Raw genomic sequence first — 17,050 nt, forward strand, 5'->3', positions numbered from 1 at the left:
TTTATTTTAATAGTTGGGTGGGAAGGCTCAGATATGACCTAAAAGCCATTTGATGCACAGCTTGTTTTGCATCATTCATGCTTTGAATATTTTACTGTATAAAAATCTGGTGAATAACTTTAAATTTATTTTTAAGAAACAATTTTATCTTTTCAAATGGTATTTGTTTCAAAGCTTATTTAGAAACCAGGCATTTTTAAACAATTTCACAGTTCCAGGTATTCCTGAAGTAGTTGCATTTTCATGGAATTTGTCCCAAGAAATGCTGTCCACCAGAGTACAGATATTTCAGCTAAATAATTTATTGGCAACTCAGCGACCATAATAGCTGATGAAATATGTTGAGACAAGGAGTAGTCAAGTATAGTGAATGTGAAATGTACTGCGAATTTTCGAATAAGAAGAGCATATGCCAGGAAAAATGAAGAATCATGTCTATAAAATATGATATTTGTTTTTTTACATTTTTTTAAGCTGAAGAAATTACGATATGTAGGTAAAGACAAATTTGTTAAAATATGTTAAAAATAAAAGAGGGGGAAAAAGCTGTACACCAAAAAAAGAAAAAATGCATTAGCCTATTACCTTTAACACCTAGACAGGGTGAGACAAAAATAAATGAACTGTGATAGAGTATGCTGTCAGTGAATATATAATATCATGGATAACTATCATATAGCCCGCATATAATTTTCTGTGCACAGCACTCTTATCTCTTTGGACCACAACTGAAGAAATTAAATGACGAGAAAGAAGTAATAACGCATTCTTAGGTTCACTGTTTTAACAGTCACCATCAGTGACCCAGTTTTGTTTTGTCTTTTTCCCTTCCAAGGAAAGAAATCTATACATTACTTCCACAAGTTTTGTATAAAAGTCCCTCAAGGCTACATGTGACTAATGCTTCTTTGGGACAAATGTAGCCTGAGGGGTGGAAAGAGTTTTTAGGGTTCAAAAGCTGAATCTTACATTAATATGGAGAAGCGTCCTATTAGGGTGATGGATACCTGCTAATTGTGGAAATTCCTAATGTGTGAAAAAAATTTGTGCTGGTATCATGAGCTTTGTGCTGGGTGTACTGGTTTATTTGGAGCCCGCTACTTGTGAAAGCTTCACCTTTTCCATTTTTAGAAAATGTGAGGCAGCAAAAAGGTTTTTGACAAACTGCAGATCCTGCAGAGTTTAATCAGCTTGATTGTGGGCACCGCACCTCCGCTCTGTGCCCCTTATTTTATTTGACCATTGGCCCTTTGGAGAAATTTTCTGCTACTGGATTCTAGTTTTAAAAAGAAAGTAAAAGAATGTGATTCTAGAAAACAAAAACCTGCTTTATCAAAAATCATCAGCAAACAATAGGAAAAGACGACTCTGGGGAGCTCCGAAATGGTAACTCATTTTCTCTCTGTCTCTCAATGTTTCCAAGTATACTTTTAATTTATAAATGTAGAATCTCTTTTATCTTATTAAGGACCGAGTTGATAGTAGTAATGTACTCTGTATGATGCAAAAACAAAGCAGTTTTTTTGTATGAAAGTTAGTGGATTTTTAGTTTGTGTAGCTGCATTCTTTATGTTACAAAATGTCCTTTTTGCTAAGTTTAAGGATTTAAATTATTTGAAATTATTAACTGATTTGCCTCCAGAAAGTTCTTTATATCAGTGTTAATTTTGGTTTTAAATTGGTTACAGTGATACTGAAAATTAAGAGTGGTACATAAAACTTAAGGCAGTGGTCTTTCTAATTCAAACAATTTTGTCTCAGTTAATTTCTTTCAAATGAAAGTAGAAAATATATAAGAAAGTTGTTTAAAAATGTATAGTTTGAAACCAGGAAGCACATTTTAAAAGAAAAAAAAAAACAAAAGAAAAACTTTAAAGTTAGAGGAAAAGAACTCCAAATTACAAAAATGAAAAGAAAAAAAATTAGTAATACAAACATAATTAAGATAGAGTAATCCCTACTGTTTTAACCAATGAATATATTTAACTTGAATATTCAGATTATTGGGTAAATTTGCAATTAAAAATCACTAGCATCAATATGTCAATATCATAAAATATAGGTATCAGAGTAAGCTATTTGAATGTAATTAAAGGATGTTTTTATATAAAATTTTTGAAGGAATTCTTAACCAGAAACCAGAAACATTTGCTAAATATACTTATTTAGCAAAGAATATGTAGTTGGTTGCTTTTTTTCAGTGTTTTTGTTTTATATATTATTGTTTCACATGAAGGATGAAATGTGAGAAAAACTTTAGTTTTTCTAAATGATCTTATGTAAGATTGCTTACATAATTGTTTAAGGAGATAAAAGGGATTGGTTTTAACAAAGGCAATTTATATGATTTCTCATTTGTTTCTACTCTATAATTTTACAGCAATAGCTGTAGATGGCATTTTAAAAACAGAATTCAAAATTGTATCTATTATTATGGTGCCAATCATCCAAGGAGAATGTATCTAGACTTTGATTCTTGGGGTTTCTCTTCCCTCCCTTGAGCTCATGTCTTCAGTGTATCATTAATAAAACAAGTTCTTCAAACGTTAAAAATTTCTGAAGGAGAACTGTTCCCACCCTCTCCAGCCTAACAGGCTGTATTTGCATATCTTACCTGTTCAGTGAGCTGACCAATTAACCAATTAAATTAATATATCTTAACATTTCAACTTGATATGATGCTTCAAAATCTTCTGTAGTTTTATTTTGATAAGGTTGACTCCCCATTTGGAAATGAATGATTTACCAATCCAGTCCCACCAGCTAGAAATATTAGTAGAAAATTGTTCATAGCAAACAAAAACTTCTCCAGATAATACTATTTTTAATTAGTTTATTATTTATATATTCCTTACAATTCTACAGAACTGTGAAGGATTTATTATGAGATTAAGACAAACCATTTTCTCCATTACTATTGCCCCATTCTTTTCTTCTTTTTAAACTCAGGAAAAAGCAGCTTTTACTCAGAATAATGGCTCTCTGACCAAGTCTTGTTTGCCATTCCTAATGGAATGCTGTACTAAGGCAGACAGGGCATAAAATGAATGCTTTCTGAAGCAGGGATTGCTTGGCTGAGCAAGAGTGACTATTGTCTCTGACAAGCTGTTTTCTCTACACCTTTTGCTTCTGGGCACTTTTATTGTATTGGTCAGTCAGTGAGTCTACACTGAGTTGTATTATGGTAACAAATAACTTCAACATCTAGGTGGCTTTATAATAACAAAGTTTATACATTACACATTATATGCACATCATGGAAAAGTTTTGGCTCTGCTTCATCATTCTAAAATGAAAAGGCAGGCCCTACCTGAGACATATACATTTCATCTCATAGTAGAAGGAAAAGGATAAGAGAGGAACCATGAGCTGGCTTTTAAAGCTTCTTGCTGTCACATGTCATTATACAAAGCAAATCATATGACTTCATGTAAAGTTGAGGGTGCTAGAAGTCTAATCCTCCTGCAGGGACTGGCCCAGCAGAGAGCAGCCACACATGTCTTGACAATAATACAGTCTATCAAAGCCTGGTCACAAATATTCATGTTGCTCGCTTAGGCACACAAAGGACCCATCAAATCAGAGTGTCAGTCTCAAAGTTTAGCGCCTCATGATAGCCCAGATGGGGATCCTAATCTGGAGAACTAGGAAATAACAAGGACCATTTATGTATTCTATTCCCCCCCTTTGCTCTTCACCACACACAATATGTTTCTAATATATGGTGGTGGAATAGCAGGATACTTTTAAACAGAAAGGGGGAGAAGTGAGACACAAAGCAGTCACTGTGTAGATTATAGCAAATCTGAAATTATAGTGAGAATTTCCTTTCCTAGTGATGGGGAACATTCCCTCATGGTCCACAAGTTTGATGCCTGTCCACAATTGCCTAGCCTGTTATCTCCATGGCCCTTAGCTCTGCCCTATGGCAGATCTTTTCTATTGCTCTCCCTCCTTGGCATTATCTGGGGAGGGCATTGTAGAAAATCCCCCCTACAGACTAAGCTCCTTTCTTGGACTGATTTTATTGCCAGTAGAAATTTGGTAGGACTAAAGTTTATTTAAATCTTGAATACTTATAACTTCTATTCCAGGCTGATTGTTCATTTGGTAGTATGACTTTCTCAAAACATGGTGGGCTTTTTATTTATAGTACTTTATTTTATTTGCAATCATACATCCCTACCTACACCCATGATATTCCTTCTAAACTATGGTATATTGTACTTACCGGGCTTCTAGAAGACCTGTATCTTTTTCATTCCATTTTCTCTGAGCCTCTCTATCTAAAGGAAAGTATTTACTGGCTGCTACCTTAATCAGAGGTATTTTGTTTTTTGTTTATTTATTTTTTTTAATCAGCAGAGATTTTAAAAAAAGAAGTGCAAGTTACGCTTAATTTATTCTTTGCCAAGAGGCTGAGTTGAAATCATCTCTTGTGACTCAAAGCTTTCGCAATTTTTCTGTCACTAATTGGAGGAAAATAAAGTTTCATCTTTCAATGCTGTAAGGCCTGAAATTACTAGTCTCCCTATTTCTTTTGATTCTCTTAACAAACTGATCAGTACCAACTGAATAATAAGAGTAAGTTGAAGCCACAGCTAATTTAGAACATTATATCCTTCCTAAGTTATTGCAGTTGATAATTTTACCAAATGTTTCTCCATGGCATTATTTGGATCACCATCTTTCCAACCTCCCATAAAGTTTTCTCACCACCTACTACTTGCTCTCAGAGATGATATCATATAATTCAGATTTTTTTATCATAATACTTTATTCTAAGAACCAAATTCCATTCCACCAAACATGAGTTCCAAGTTAAGTCTTAGAGTTAACACAAGCTAAGTGAGAGGTAATTAATGGCTCTACAATAAGAATAAAGATATTTTTATATCACTTGTATATATTTTGTGTGATGATTTCACATCTTCTCCATTATTTTGTACCCAAACTTAAAAATTAGCTTATATCTGGGGTGGGGGGGGGAATGATGGCAGAACTATGTTGTCGTCCCACAGCTTCTGCCCAGAAATAGTCCACACCACTAATACTCACACTTTACTTACCAAATCACACTACTTCACCAAGACTGACATCAAAGGATTAGGAAGTAAAATCTTTATTTGCAGAGACACAATAGGGAAGGGGTATAAATATTTTGACAATTATCAATCTTAAACATATATCTTAGTTATATAACTGAATATACTAATATATTAGTTGTTCGACATTTTTGGTTTTTTCCCCCCTAATGGAGCTAATAATGTTAATGCTGCTTATAAATATTTGATGTGTTACTAAGATTAGCATGATATAGATATAATTCACTAATATTACATTAGATACTCATTAGGAAAAAATAGAGTGCTTTGTAATATGCAATATATAGGCTACCTAAACATTTGTCAATAATTTTTAACTTCCATAATATTTCCAAGGAATTAAATTACACGTTTATAACAATCTTTGTCTTAATTAAATTTTTAACCTCTTTATAAAACTAGATGTATTCACTGAGTGAATTTTGAGGAATTTTTGCAGATATAAGACTATCAAAATATTTTAGGACAAGAGCCAGGTCTAGAATGAACTTGAGAAGGGTAGAAAAGTTGGGTATCATATTTACAAAAATAATTATCTCTTCACTCGCCGTAAGTGCACTTCTGGGGACACAGTATTCATTTCTAGGTCATTTTATCAGAAACTCAACAACCACAAGGCTACCTATTACTTTAAGAGTAAAAATGAGTATGGTACCATTCAACTTAACAGGAAAGAAAAAAAGTTTCTTAACAGGTAATTTAAAGATCAAAAAATCTGTTATTAAAATATTTGAGACCGCAGAAGGGGACAATAAGTAATTAACTTGATTTATTCCCAAATAGCTATAAATCAATATTTTTTGTTTTTATAGGATTGCAAAATAAACAAGCATAGGATTTATGGACTTAATTCTCCTTCTAATTTATACTGTTTCGCTCTCAAAATTGGATTCTTTTGATTTGTATGCCAATAGAACTTCAAAGAAAGTAACCAGTTAAGTGTATCAGAACTGATATTCTCAAAAAATGTTGATAAATAGCAGTGCATGATTTGATTAGGAGCAAGTGACCAGTGTGGTTAAAGATATCTGATATTTTATTCAGAATGCTTCAAAGAGAAAAATAATAAATCTGCTTTCTAAATAACTTTTCAATAGGTTTTCAAAGCCTCAGGAAGCTTAAAAAATTATTGTACAAATAATGTTTATAACTCTGATTAGAAATAAGAGAGAGATTCAAAGTCTTCTAGGAGTCATATATATTCAGAACAAGAGATTATATATATTTATAATCACATATATTCAGATAGAAATAGGGACTGCAGAAATTTTGATGGTACTAAGTACTTAGGTGAACGAAGTTTAGAGTTTAATGAAAACATAACAAAGTGTGTACAAATAACCTAAGGATTCTCCAAAGAGAGTGTGTGTATATGTGTGTGCTCATTTGTGTGTGTAAGTGTGTATGAGTAAACCCACACATACTTGCACACGCACATCTGTTGTGCATATATTATATACAATAGTGTATATTTTACAAAGTGCATATTAATGTAAATAATATGTATAAGTTAGGAGATAAATATATATATATATAAACGTTTTAAAGATAGAATTATTAACATGAGTACACTCAAGCATTTAAGCTATGGGTGATTAGTCTTATAACAGTTCATAAAATTTCTGTCTATTTTATTAGAGGAAAATTGTTTCCAGTGTAATTTTTTAAAAGCTTTTAGGAATTATCTGCTAGCATTGAGGCTCTCTTCATGACCTTTTAATGACCTAAAACTGTCCCAAGAAATTTGTCCAGGCTGATTTAAAGTGTCCTGAAAAAGACAATAAGAAGTTTATTTGAGGTAGCAATTATTCTGAAAGGTATTAAACTAAAGACAAATGAGCTACTTTTCTATTTGCAATCTCGTTGAAAATGATAAAAGGTTTTTAGCTTCAGTTCTCTATTCTAAATATGAGACAATCAATGATACTTTGGGGTTTAGAAATTGCTTACTTAAGGATAGATGCCATCTAAATATTTTAATCAAACCATATTTATTTTTAGCCTGTTACACAACCAGTATAAAAGATTGGATAACATGGGCCTGTTTTAGGTAGTTTGAAGCTCTATGTGTCATTTTTTTTGTTGTTGTTGCCTCACCTCACAGTATTTCAAATATATTAATCCTACCTTTGTTACATATTTAGTATTTGTTTTTGTTTTAAAAATTTGGAAAGTCTTTATAAATGTGTCTTTTCATTTCCTTATCATTTTCTGTGATTTTTCAACCATTATTTTACATATTTAGGGATGATTGCAGAGTAAAAGAATATTAAGTATTAAAAAGTTTAAATTTGGAGTTCCTGTCATGGCTCAGTGGTTAAGGAATCCGACTAAGAACCATGAGGTTGCGGGTTCAATCCCTGGCCTTGCTCAGGGGGTTAAGAATCTGGCATTGCCGTGAGCTGTGGTATGGGTCACAGATGCAGCTCGGATCCCGTGTTGCTGTGGCTGTGGCATAGGCCGGTGGCTACAGCTCCATATGCCACAGGAGCAGCCCAAGAAATGGCAAAAAGACCAAAAAAAAAAAAAAAAAAAAAAAAAAGTTTAACAAGTCTGAGAGGTTAAATTTAACAGGAATTTATTTTAATGTGTCTTAATTTTTGATTTGCATCTTTTTTTCATATCCTAGAAACCATTTACTTTGTCACAACTTAAATAATCTTTTGAGACCTTGAAAAGTGTATGTGTCTTCTCTGAGCAATTTGCTATATTTCTTAATGATATATCAGTCCCAGATGTGTATACTCTGTACCTTAACTATCAATCTTTAATCCTCTGTTCATAGTTTTGAAGCCCTAAACACCCATATAGTCAGACTGGAGTTCTTCCCTTTATGTTTCATAAGATTTCAGTACATATGACCATTATTATATTCATCAAATTGATTGGCATCATTTTTTTCTGACTCTCAATAAAATCAAAGAAGGGAGACAGGAACATATAGTCTTTCATTGACTTAAATATATATTCATTCAAATATATACATTCACTTAAAATATATATTTAGTAAATATGTATATATATTCAGACATTGGTCTCTTCACTGGAGAAATAGTGGAGAATAAAAAGCAAGTCCTTGTTCCTCAGAGGTTATAATTTAGCTGCATGCTTAATTTAATTTTGCACCTAAAACATTGCCTTACACATTGAATATATTTAATAAGTATTTAAATATATAAATAAATAAATAAAACATGGAAATTATAGTATTAAACAATGATCTTGCAGTTACTTATATTTATACATTTTAGAATAATTTAAATTTTCAGAACAGACAACATATGTCTTTAAGTTACTTGAAATATATCTACTAATTCTAATCAGTATCACTTGGGATTCTGCATTATAAGAACTTAAAACTCAATAGATTTGTTTTAAATGTTTTCATACCTATTTTCCTAAATTACCTCATCTTTTTCATCTACTCTTGTGAGAGGAGGTGGAAGAAAAGTAGAAAAAATGAAAGAGGGGGATTAAATTTGGACTGAACTTTTCTAAAACTAGTGAAGATAGTTCTAAGTCTTTCCAATAAATTTGCTATGTTGTTTTTAAAGAAAATGACCAATGCAAGTTTCAGTTCATCCAACTCCTAGTAAATCATTGCTAATGAAAACAAGTATAGCAGAAAATAGAACTTTACATTTATCCTCGGCACATCCCTGTAGGAACTAACAGACATTAGATTTGTCAATGTCACAACTCCTTTCGAGTTTCTAGAAGAACACCAGGATCAAAGAAAAGAAATAGATAAGATAAAGAATTACATTTTATTTGCAGTAGGAATTTCCCATTTATGTTTTACTCGTTATTTTAATTTTAGAACAAGTTGAAGGTATGTTGGTTAGGAATCTTTACCTGACACTAATGGAACCTCCTCTGACAGATTTTTTGTTGAAAATTACATGGTGTGAATGAAAAAAAGAACTGTCAGGTTGGATCAGATATTCTGTATCTGCAGGTGCCTCTTGGCTCAAATAATTTTCCCAAAGATAGGTGGAAAATCTCTTCTGTGCAAGAAGATTCTCTACATTATCAGAGAAGGGGCATATTTTCATTCTGTCAAACAAGTATATTTTAGTTATAGTTGAAATGGTATTTTATGAGTAAATTGGTTTTGACCAACGTGATCATTCCCTTGTGATCAGTTTAATATAGAGATAAATGAAGTAATAAAATTTCCGTTGTGTGGCTAATTTTTACTATATTATTTATAGTTGAGGTTTTTTTCATTAGTGAACCTATATATTTTCAATATCTTCTACTTTTTGTGTGTGTGTGTGGTGTGGGCGTGTGTATGTGTCTTTCTAGGGCCGCGTCCATGGCATATGAAGGTTCCCAGGCTAGGGGTGTCAAATTGGAGCTGTAGCTGCTGGCCTATACCAGAGCCACAGCAACTTGGGATCCGAGCCATGTCTGTGACCTACACCACAGCTCAGGGCAATACCAGATCCTTAACCCACTGAGCGAGGCCAGAGATCAAGCCAGTGTCCTCATGGATGCTAGTCGGGTTCGTTAACTGCTGAACCTTGACAGGAACTCCAATATCTTCTACTTTTAAACATATACATTTTTCATAATGCTTGTATGAGAGAGACATAAACCAAGAACATTATCATAAAGATGTAAACTATTTTTCCTTTGTAATTATGTGAGAGAAGTACAAACCAAGATAATAATCAAAAAAGAATACAAACTCTTAATGAAAGGACAAACTATGTATAGTAAAAGAAAGTTACAAGATAAGATGTGCTAGTTTTTCAAAGAATGAAAATTTGAAGGTAGAGTCATTAAGATTATAAGACTTTTAGATAATATATTAAGAAAAAAGTAGGCAATTTTTTGTAATTTGTTATTAAATTTACATACTTTTAAATGTATATACTGTGATAAGAAATTTTGGTTGTTTTATATTATACTGTTTTGATTTGAGCAATTTATTTTTATTAACTAGGAAATTTTGTTCATGGCATAGATTTTATCAACTTTTGTAGTACATCTTTTATTATCTAAAAAATTTACTAAGTGAAATTCTCAAATTTATTTGTAATTATAACCATATTATATTTTGCCTGTCTGCCTCCCTAACATACTCCTCCCTCACTCATTATTCTCTGCCTTCCTTGCCTTTTCTGGACCAATCAATGCACAGAACCTTTGTATTTACAGCTCCCTTGGTCTTGAACATTCTTTCCCAAGAGGTGCACATGGTTTCCTCTTTCAGATCTCAGGTAAAATGTTACCAATCAGAGAGGGTTTTTCCAACCATCCCAAGCAAATTCATAGCCAACCACCTTCCATCCTCTTGTTTTATAGGAAGTAATATTGCCTGAAATTGTATTATTCATTTGTATGTTAATTGATTTATTGTTTGTATAAAATGTAAGTGCCTCAAGGTCAGGCACTTGATTATTTATCACTACTGCCTAAAATAGTGCCTAGCATAAAATATCAATAAATATAAATTGACTTGATAAAAAATATCTACATAGGCTATGAACAATCAGTCCAGTTAAAGTTTATGAAGCTGTTGATGAAATACTTAAAACAATCATAACATCAGGAGAAGAGAAAATTCAAAGATATGAAAAACAGAAGCCTTTGTATTTAGCACAAAAATTCCCTTTCTTGATTCTTCCAGTAACAAAAGTCAAGATATCAGAATGCTGAAAATTCTGACCTGCCTTTTTAGGGGCTTGCAGAAGATTCAGCCACATGCTTGGAATGAGGTCACCATCAATAGGGCTCAAGAGATTGGCAATGCCCTCAAAGTAAGTTGACCTCTAGACTGGCCATTAGGATTTTTTCCATGCAAGTCAAAAGGAAGCCTGAATGTGGTATACATTCCCCCTACCACTGATGGGAGTCAAGGAAGAAAGATAGCCCCTGTGTTAGTCTAAAGGTGTCCATCTGAAATCAAGAGGAATTCACACATCATTTGCTGGATCAGAGAGCACTCTTATCAAGAGTCAAATGGACACACTAAAGCTCTGAAAAGTGACAAGACCTGACAACTGTCTCTCTCTCTCTGCCCTCACTGACACTTGCACCCTCATCCCTAAGGTCTTGGGAAAATCAGAATTTGACTTATCACACCTGTTTTTCCTTTTGTGTCAGTGACTGAAAGCAACCCCAAACTTCCAAGTCATTCCTGATTCCCAAGACTTTAATCCTCCTCCTTGAATTCTGTCTCCTAACGACCTTTAACCATGCTTTCTGGAATCCACCAACTAGGTCTCCTTATTTTCAACTACTTACATGTATTTTCCTCTCATCTTCTCTGTAAATTAAGTCTGGTTCTCCCCTGATGATCCTGCTTCTCATACCAGCTTTCAGGAGATGGTTATGTTCTCATCACACCAATTAAATCACTGGGATTGGAGGTGGGGTAATGTTCTGTTCCTCCTCAGTGTCACTTCCAGAGCAGTCTCCTTCCTCCTTCCTAAATTTCCTAACTGTGATTTCAGCACATTGGTAAATATACCTGCTACTCCTCTATATAGACGTCTTCCACCAAACTTTAGTTACTTCTGCTCTTCTTTAAGATTTCAGCTTTAGCTTATTATTTCTCTCTCCAACTCCATAGTAAAATAATTATGGTATTTCAACATCCACAGAGATGAGTCTTCAGAAACACTAGTTTCTCAGTTACTTGCCTCCTCTCCCTTAAAGATCTCATTTTCAACGTGGGTAAATAGTAGTAGAATTCTCTCCTGACAAATATTTCATTTTCCAACATATTACCACTGTAAAATTATTTCACCATCTTTTAATGTATATGTATAAGGAATGTTTAACATGGTACTGACATTTCACTTTCAATATTTGTATGTATCTTTGGGGTAATAAATTTTCTGGGTTTTGTCTGTATACCTAGTATAAATTCTTAGCTTAAATCAATTCTTTAATTCTATCACATAGTAAGGGATCCAACAAAAGCATGTAGGGTAATATGTTCTATAGTTCTCAAAATTATAGTATTATAGAAATAATCTATATTTCTAAAAATTTACAGTGAAAGAAAAGGATTTAAACAACTGTGAGAAAAACACTACTTCAGAATCTGTATTACTGTAATTTTTATTGACAACTAAGATAAATATTGTTTTTTTTTTACTGCTGTATGATTTATTTTTATATTACTCAATGAATTTATTACATGTATAGTTGTACAATGACCATCACAACCCAGTTTTATAGCATTTCCATCCCAAACCCCTAGTGCATCCCCCCATCCCCCAACCTGTCTGATTTGGAAACCATAAGTTTTTTAAAGTCTGTGAGTCAGTATCTATTCTGCAAAGAAGTTCATTGTGTCCTTTTTTCAGATTCTACATGTAAGGGATAGCATTTGATGTTGGTGTCTCATTGTCTGACTGACTTCACTTATATAAATATTGTTTAATAAGACTGATACTTACCTAATAAATATCCATTGCGTTCTTTTTAGTCTTGACAAAGTGAGAGAATATTAAGTTTGGGGCCAAGATTTGAATTGTCTTTATTTTGTTTTCTAAGTTGTTTTTATTATTTATTCAAATATGAAATAGTATGTGGTTAATGTTACAAGGTATCTATTTTATTAAAATAAAACTATTCAAAGCGTATTTTAAATTTTATATTTTAAAAACTTCCATTATTTGTAATTTCTACTTACTTTACGTATCTGGTTTATTTTCTTCATTCTGGGGGAAAAAGCTTTTGTTAAAGTGAAATCCGTTACTTGCTAACAGTGCCATGAAATTACTGCTTAGCTGGGTTGTCAGTCTGACCCTTTCATCATCAGTAGTGAAAAATGTTAATGACATCATAGCATTATAGACAAATCAGTAGAGCGTGTTAGAGTTTCAACTAAATCTCAAATAAATCAGTTATTCTTTAGCAGAGTCAGAGCTTAAATAATGAAGTATTTCAATGTACCTCAAATCCAATTAGTGATTACAAAATGTAATTTGTTTGGAGTAGCCAGAGTGAAATTATTATTGAATTCAGTGTCTGCCTCTCATCATACCTTTTTTCTTCTTTCATTACATTTTCCAGTGCAAAGAATTATAAGGTTGTTTAAATATATTTATGCTGACTTTTAAGCACCCGTTAATTAATAGTTAATTGTTGGTTTTAAATAGAATCCTAAGAATGAGCTTGTATATTTTTATGGGATACTCAGTGTGTCCAGATACTTAAAATAAAATGTTGGACTGGAAAAATGTACCTCAGAAGTTAATGATTCTTCCTGGAATGAGGTAAGAGATTTAAAGATTTGCCTGTTTGTGAGTTATTATTTTGGTAAAATTTTAGATTTACTAGTACATTTCTTTGGCATATGATTTAGAAGACAGTTCTTAAAAACTAGTGGCACTTTCTGTTTTCTAATGTATAGTCTTCTATGCAATAATTTGGATATATGAGAGGATATCAACTTTAAAAAAAATACAGTTTTTAGGGAAACTATATCACTGCTTCAAAATGTCAAGATCTGGATTGCTAGTATTTTTTTCTCTTTATTTCTCTCCCTTTCCTTTCTTTCTTTCATTCTACCTTTATACTTAGGAATTAGACTAAGTTTTCCGTATTCTCTGGGAGCCCGAGGGAGAGGTAGCTGGTGTGTGGGCAGATTGCCATCCAGAAAGATCCTTTGCTGGCCAGCCCCTTCTACATTTCCTGGACCACATATGGTTACTATCAACTAGAATGCATTCAAAGGTTTAAGTGCCAAACACAGAGCGAGGAGTCAGTTTTTAATGTGTTATGCTATCTTAATTTTGACCTAAAATGTAAGAATGAAATATTACCTTTAAAATAAAATATGGCTAGGAAATCTGAATTTATACATAGGACTTTTTTATAAACCCTCTTTACTGTGGTTGTTTCTCAAGATTCACTTCATTGTAGGAAATAGGAAGAAAATTTACCAGCATTAGGGTTACCATTCTACTGTGTTTTATATATATATTTATTACTCTATTAGAAGGAATGAATAAAGGAGTGAAAACATATACGTAAAGATCTATGAGTAGTGTTTGAGATAAGGAAAAAATGCAGTAAGGAAAAAAATTTTTTTTTTCTGATGGGTATTTGAGTAGAAAAAAAATTTACTTATCAATTTTAGTTTGACTTGATTTTAGTAAAACTAAAGATTTTCCAATTATATTTGGTCCTTTTAGATTTAATTAGATGATTATTCCCATGCAATGTGAACTTCTTTTTTCTCTAGCTTTTTCATATTTAGTATTAAGAAAAATAAAAATAAAATAATATCTTTATAAAAACTATATTATAGTTTCCATTGCTACATGGAAGCTTCACTTACATATGCAAAACATTTACCACATAAGGTGAAGATTCACTGATTTGAGATGTACATGAGAATTGTTAAAGTTAATATCAAGTCTCATATCTTTAGGATTGATAGAACAATAAAAACTTCAAAATTTGGCTTTTGGGAGTTCCTGTGTGACTTAGCAGTAGCCAACCCAACTAGGATCCATGAGGATGCAGGTTTGATCCCTGGCCTTGCTCAGTGGGTTAAGTATCCTGAGCTGCTGTGAACTCTGATGTAGGTCGCAGCCACAGCTGGGATTTTTCATTGCTGTGGCTGTGGCATAGGCTGGGAGCTGCAGCTCAGATTTGACCCCTAGTCCCAGAACTTCCTTATGCCTCAGGTGTGGCCCTAAAAGGCAAAAAATGTATATATATGGCTTTTGTGCCGGCAGTTCTGTAACATGTACATATATGTACATACATGTGTGGCAATATTTGTATATATATATGTATTCATTATTGGGCTAATTATTTGCCATGCACAATAGCAATTTCCTGAATAATATTTTCCATTAGTGTATCATATATACAAACAGTAAATATTTGTTTTCTTTTTTGGTAAATTAGAACCTTATGATTTTCCTATTACACATGCCTCATAGGGCACCAGTAAAAGAAAATGAATTTCCTGGGTCTTAATTAAAATCTGTTCCAAATTTATGAAGGCCAAAGTCATGCATAGACTTTAATTCAGTGTCATTACCATCATTACTTTATGACTATTGAATAATTTTTGGCCTATTTTGTAGTGAGGGCTCATATACTAGGATGAAATTATACTTTAGAATCACATAGTTTTGGATTGTCAGCTGAATTACTGAGTGACCTTGGGAAAATTACTTTGCTTTTATCTAATGTTCTCGCTTATACACTGAAACGAACAATACTTAATTTTACTTATAATTTTTACATATTTTAAAATATTTTATGATTTATTTTAAAACTTGCAATTTGAAATGTATGGTACCTTTTTTTTAATACTTTGCAGTCTGCTTGTTATTTATCTTATCTTTCACAAAATTTCTACTTTTTCATGGTTGTTTAAGTATGTCCTTTTTCTACTTTAGATTGTAAACTTTTTAAGGTAAAAGTATTTTCCCTTCTATAGCCCTCCTCCCACCCTCAAATTTAAGGAACAGACAATAATTATTTAGTGAGTGACTGAGGGAAAGAGTGAGAATCTTTTTAAATAGCTGTCCTAGTAAGAAACCCAGTGATCTGGGCAAGTAGCAAGCACTTACATTGTGGTCTTGGCTCAGATATTGATGCCCACAAGTCAGAGAGAGTGCTTGGAGGCAAAGCTTTTCACCTGAGAGAATCTAGTACATGCCCACCTTCCTCTGCACCCAATGAAAATGGAGTCGGAATGGCCATGAGGAGGAGAGGAATGTTCCCTACCTAGTTGAGAAACTTCATTGTCTGCATGTTTGCACAAATTCTACTTCATCTTTTTTTTATTTTATGATGTTTACTTTTTCCCATTATAGTTTTTTTCACATTATCCTCCATCATGTTCCATCACAAGTGACTAGATATAGTTCCCTGTGCTATACAACAGGATCTCATTGCTTATCAACTCCAAATGCTATAGTTTCCATCTATTAACCCAAGACTCCCAGTCCATACCACTCGCTCCCCCTTGGCAACCATAAGTCTTTTCTCCAAGTCCATGAGTTTTTTTTCTGCAGAAAATTTCATTTGTGTCATATATTAGATTCCAGGTATCAGTGATATCATGGTATTTGACTCTATCTTTCTGACTTACTTTACTTAGTAAGAGGGTATCTAGTTACATCCATGTGGCTGCAAATGGCATTATTTTGTTTTTTTATGGCTGAATAGTTTTCCATTGTATATATACCACACATTATTTTTTGGTTATTATTATGCTTCTTTAAATAATTATTTCCCTAATACGTTTTTTTCCTACTGTACAGCATGGTGACCCAGTTACACATACATGTGTAGATTCTTTTTTCTCACGTTATCATGCTCCATCATAAGTGACCAGACGTGGTTCCCAGTACTATACAGCAGTATCTCATTGCTAATCCATTCCAAAGGCAATAGTCTGCATCTATAAACCACAAGCTCCCCAACCACCCCACTCCCTCCCCCTCCCCCTTGGCAACCACAAGTCTATTCTTCAAGTCCATGATTTTCTTTTCTGTGGAAAGGTTCCTTTGTACTGTATATTAGATTCCAGATATAAGTGATATCATATGGCATTTGTCTTTCACTTTCTGACTTACTTCTTACTTACTGTTTTGATACCAGCACCACTCTTGTCTTGATGACTGTGGCTTTGTAATATTGCCTAAAGTCTGAGAGAGTTATGCCTCCTGCTTTGTTTTTGTTCCTCAGGTTTGCTTTGGCAGTTCTGGGTCTTTTGTGGTTCCATATAAATTTTGGATTGTTTGTTCTAGTTCTGTGAAAAATATCATGGGTAATTGGATAGGGATTGCATTGAATCCGTAGATTGCTTTGGGCAGTATGGCCATTTTTACAATATTAATTGTTCCAACCCAGGAGCATGGAGTATCTTTCCATTTCTTTGCATCTTCTTTAATTTCTTTGATTAATGTTTTATAGTTCTCGGCATATAAGTCCTTTATCTCCTTGTATAG

At 33.0% G+C, this 17,050-nt stretch overlaps 1 protein-coding gene across 5 annotated transcripts in view; it reads left to right on the plus strand.

The window, feature by feature from the left end:
• Positions 1 to 17,050, plus strand: part of SEMA3A (semaphorin 3A) — a 453,014-nt gene that overhangs the window by 129,801 nt on the left and 306,163 nt on the right. Inside the window, exon 1 of one of the 5 annotated variants that reach the window (XM_021063482.1) lies at positions 1,144 to 1,386. The exons of 2 other annotated variants lie outside the window; for them this stretch is intronic. In XM_021063482.1, coding sequence (XP_020919141.1) covers positions 1,384 to 1,386 — 3 coding nt within the window. In that variant the 5' untranslated portion in view covers positions 1,144 to 1,383. Of the gene's footprint in view, positions 1 to 1,143; positions 1,387 to 17,050 lie in introns of those variants that run through there. 2 more of the 5 variants (XM_021063477.1, XM_021063483.1) reach the window with 2 other exon arrangements.

Source organism: Sus scrofa, chromosome 9, assembly GCF_000003025.6.
Source record: "Sus scrofa isolate TJ Tabasco breed Duroc chromosome 9, Sscrofa11.1, whole genome shotgun sequence".
Lineage (NCBI taxonomy): Eukaryota > Metazoa > Chordata > Mammalia > Artiodactyla > Suidae > Sus > Sus scrofa.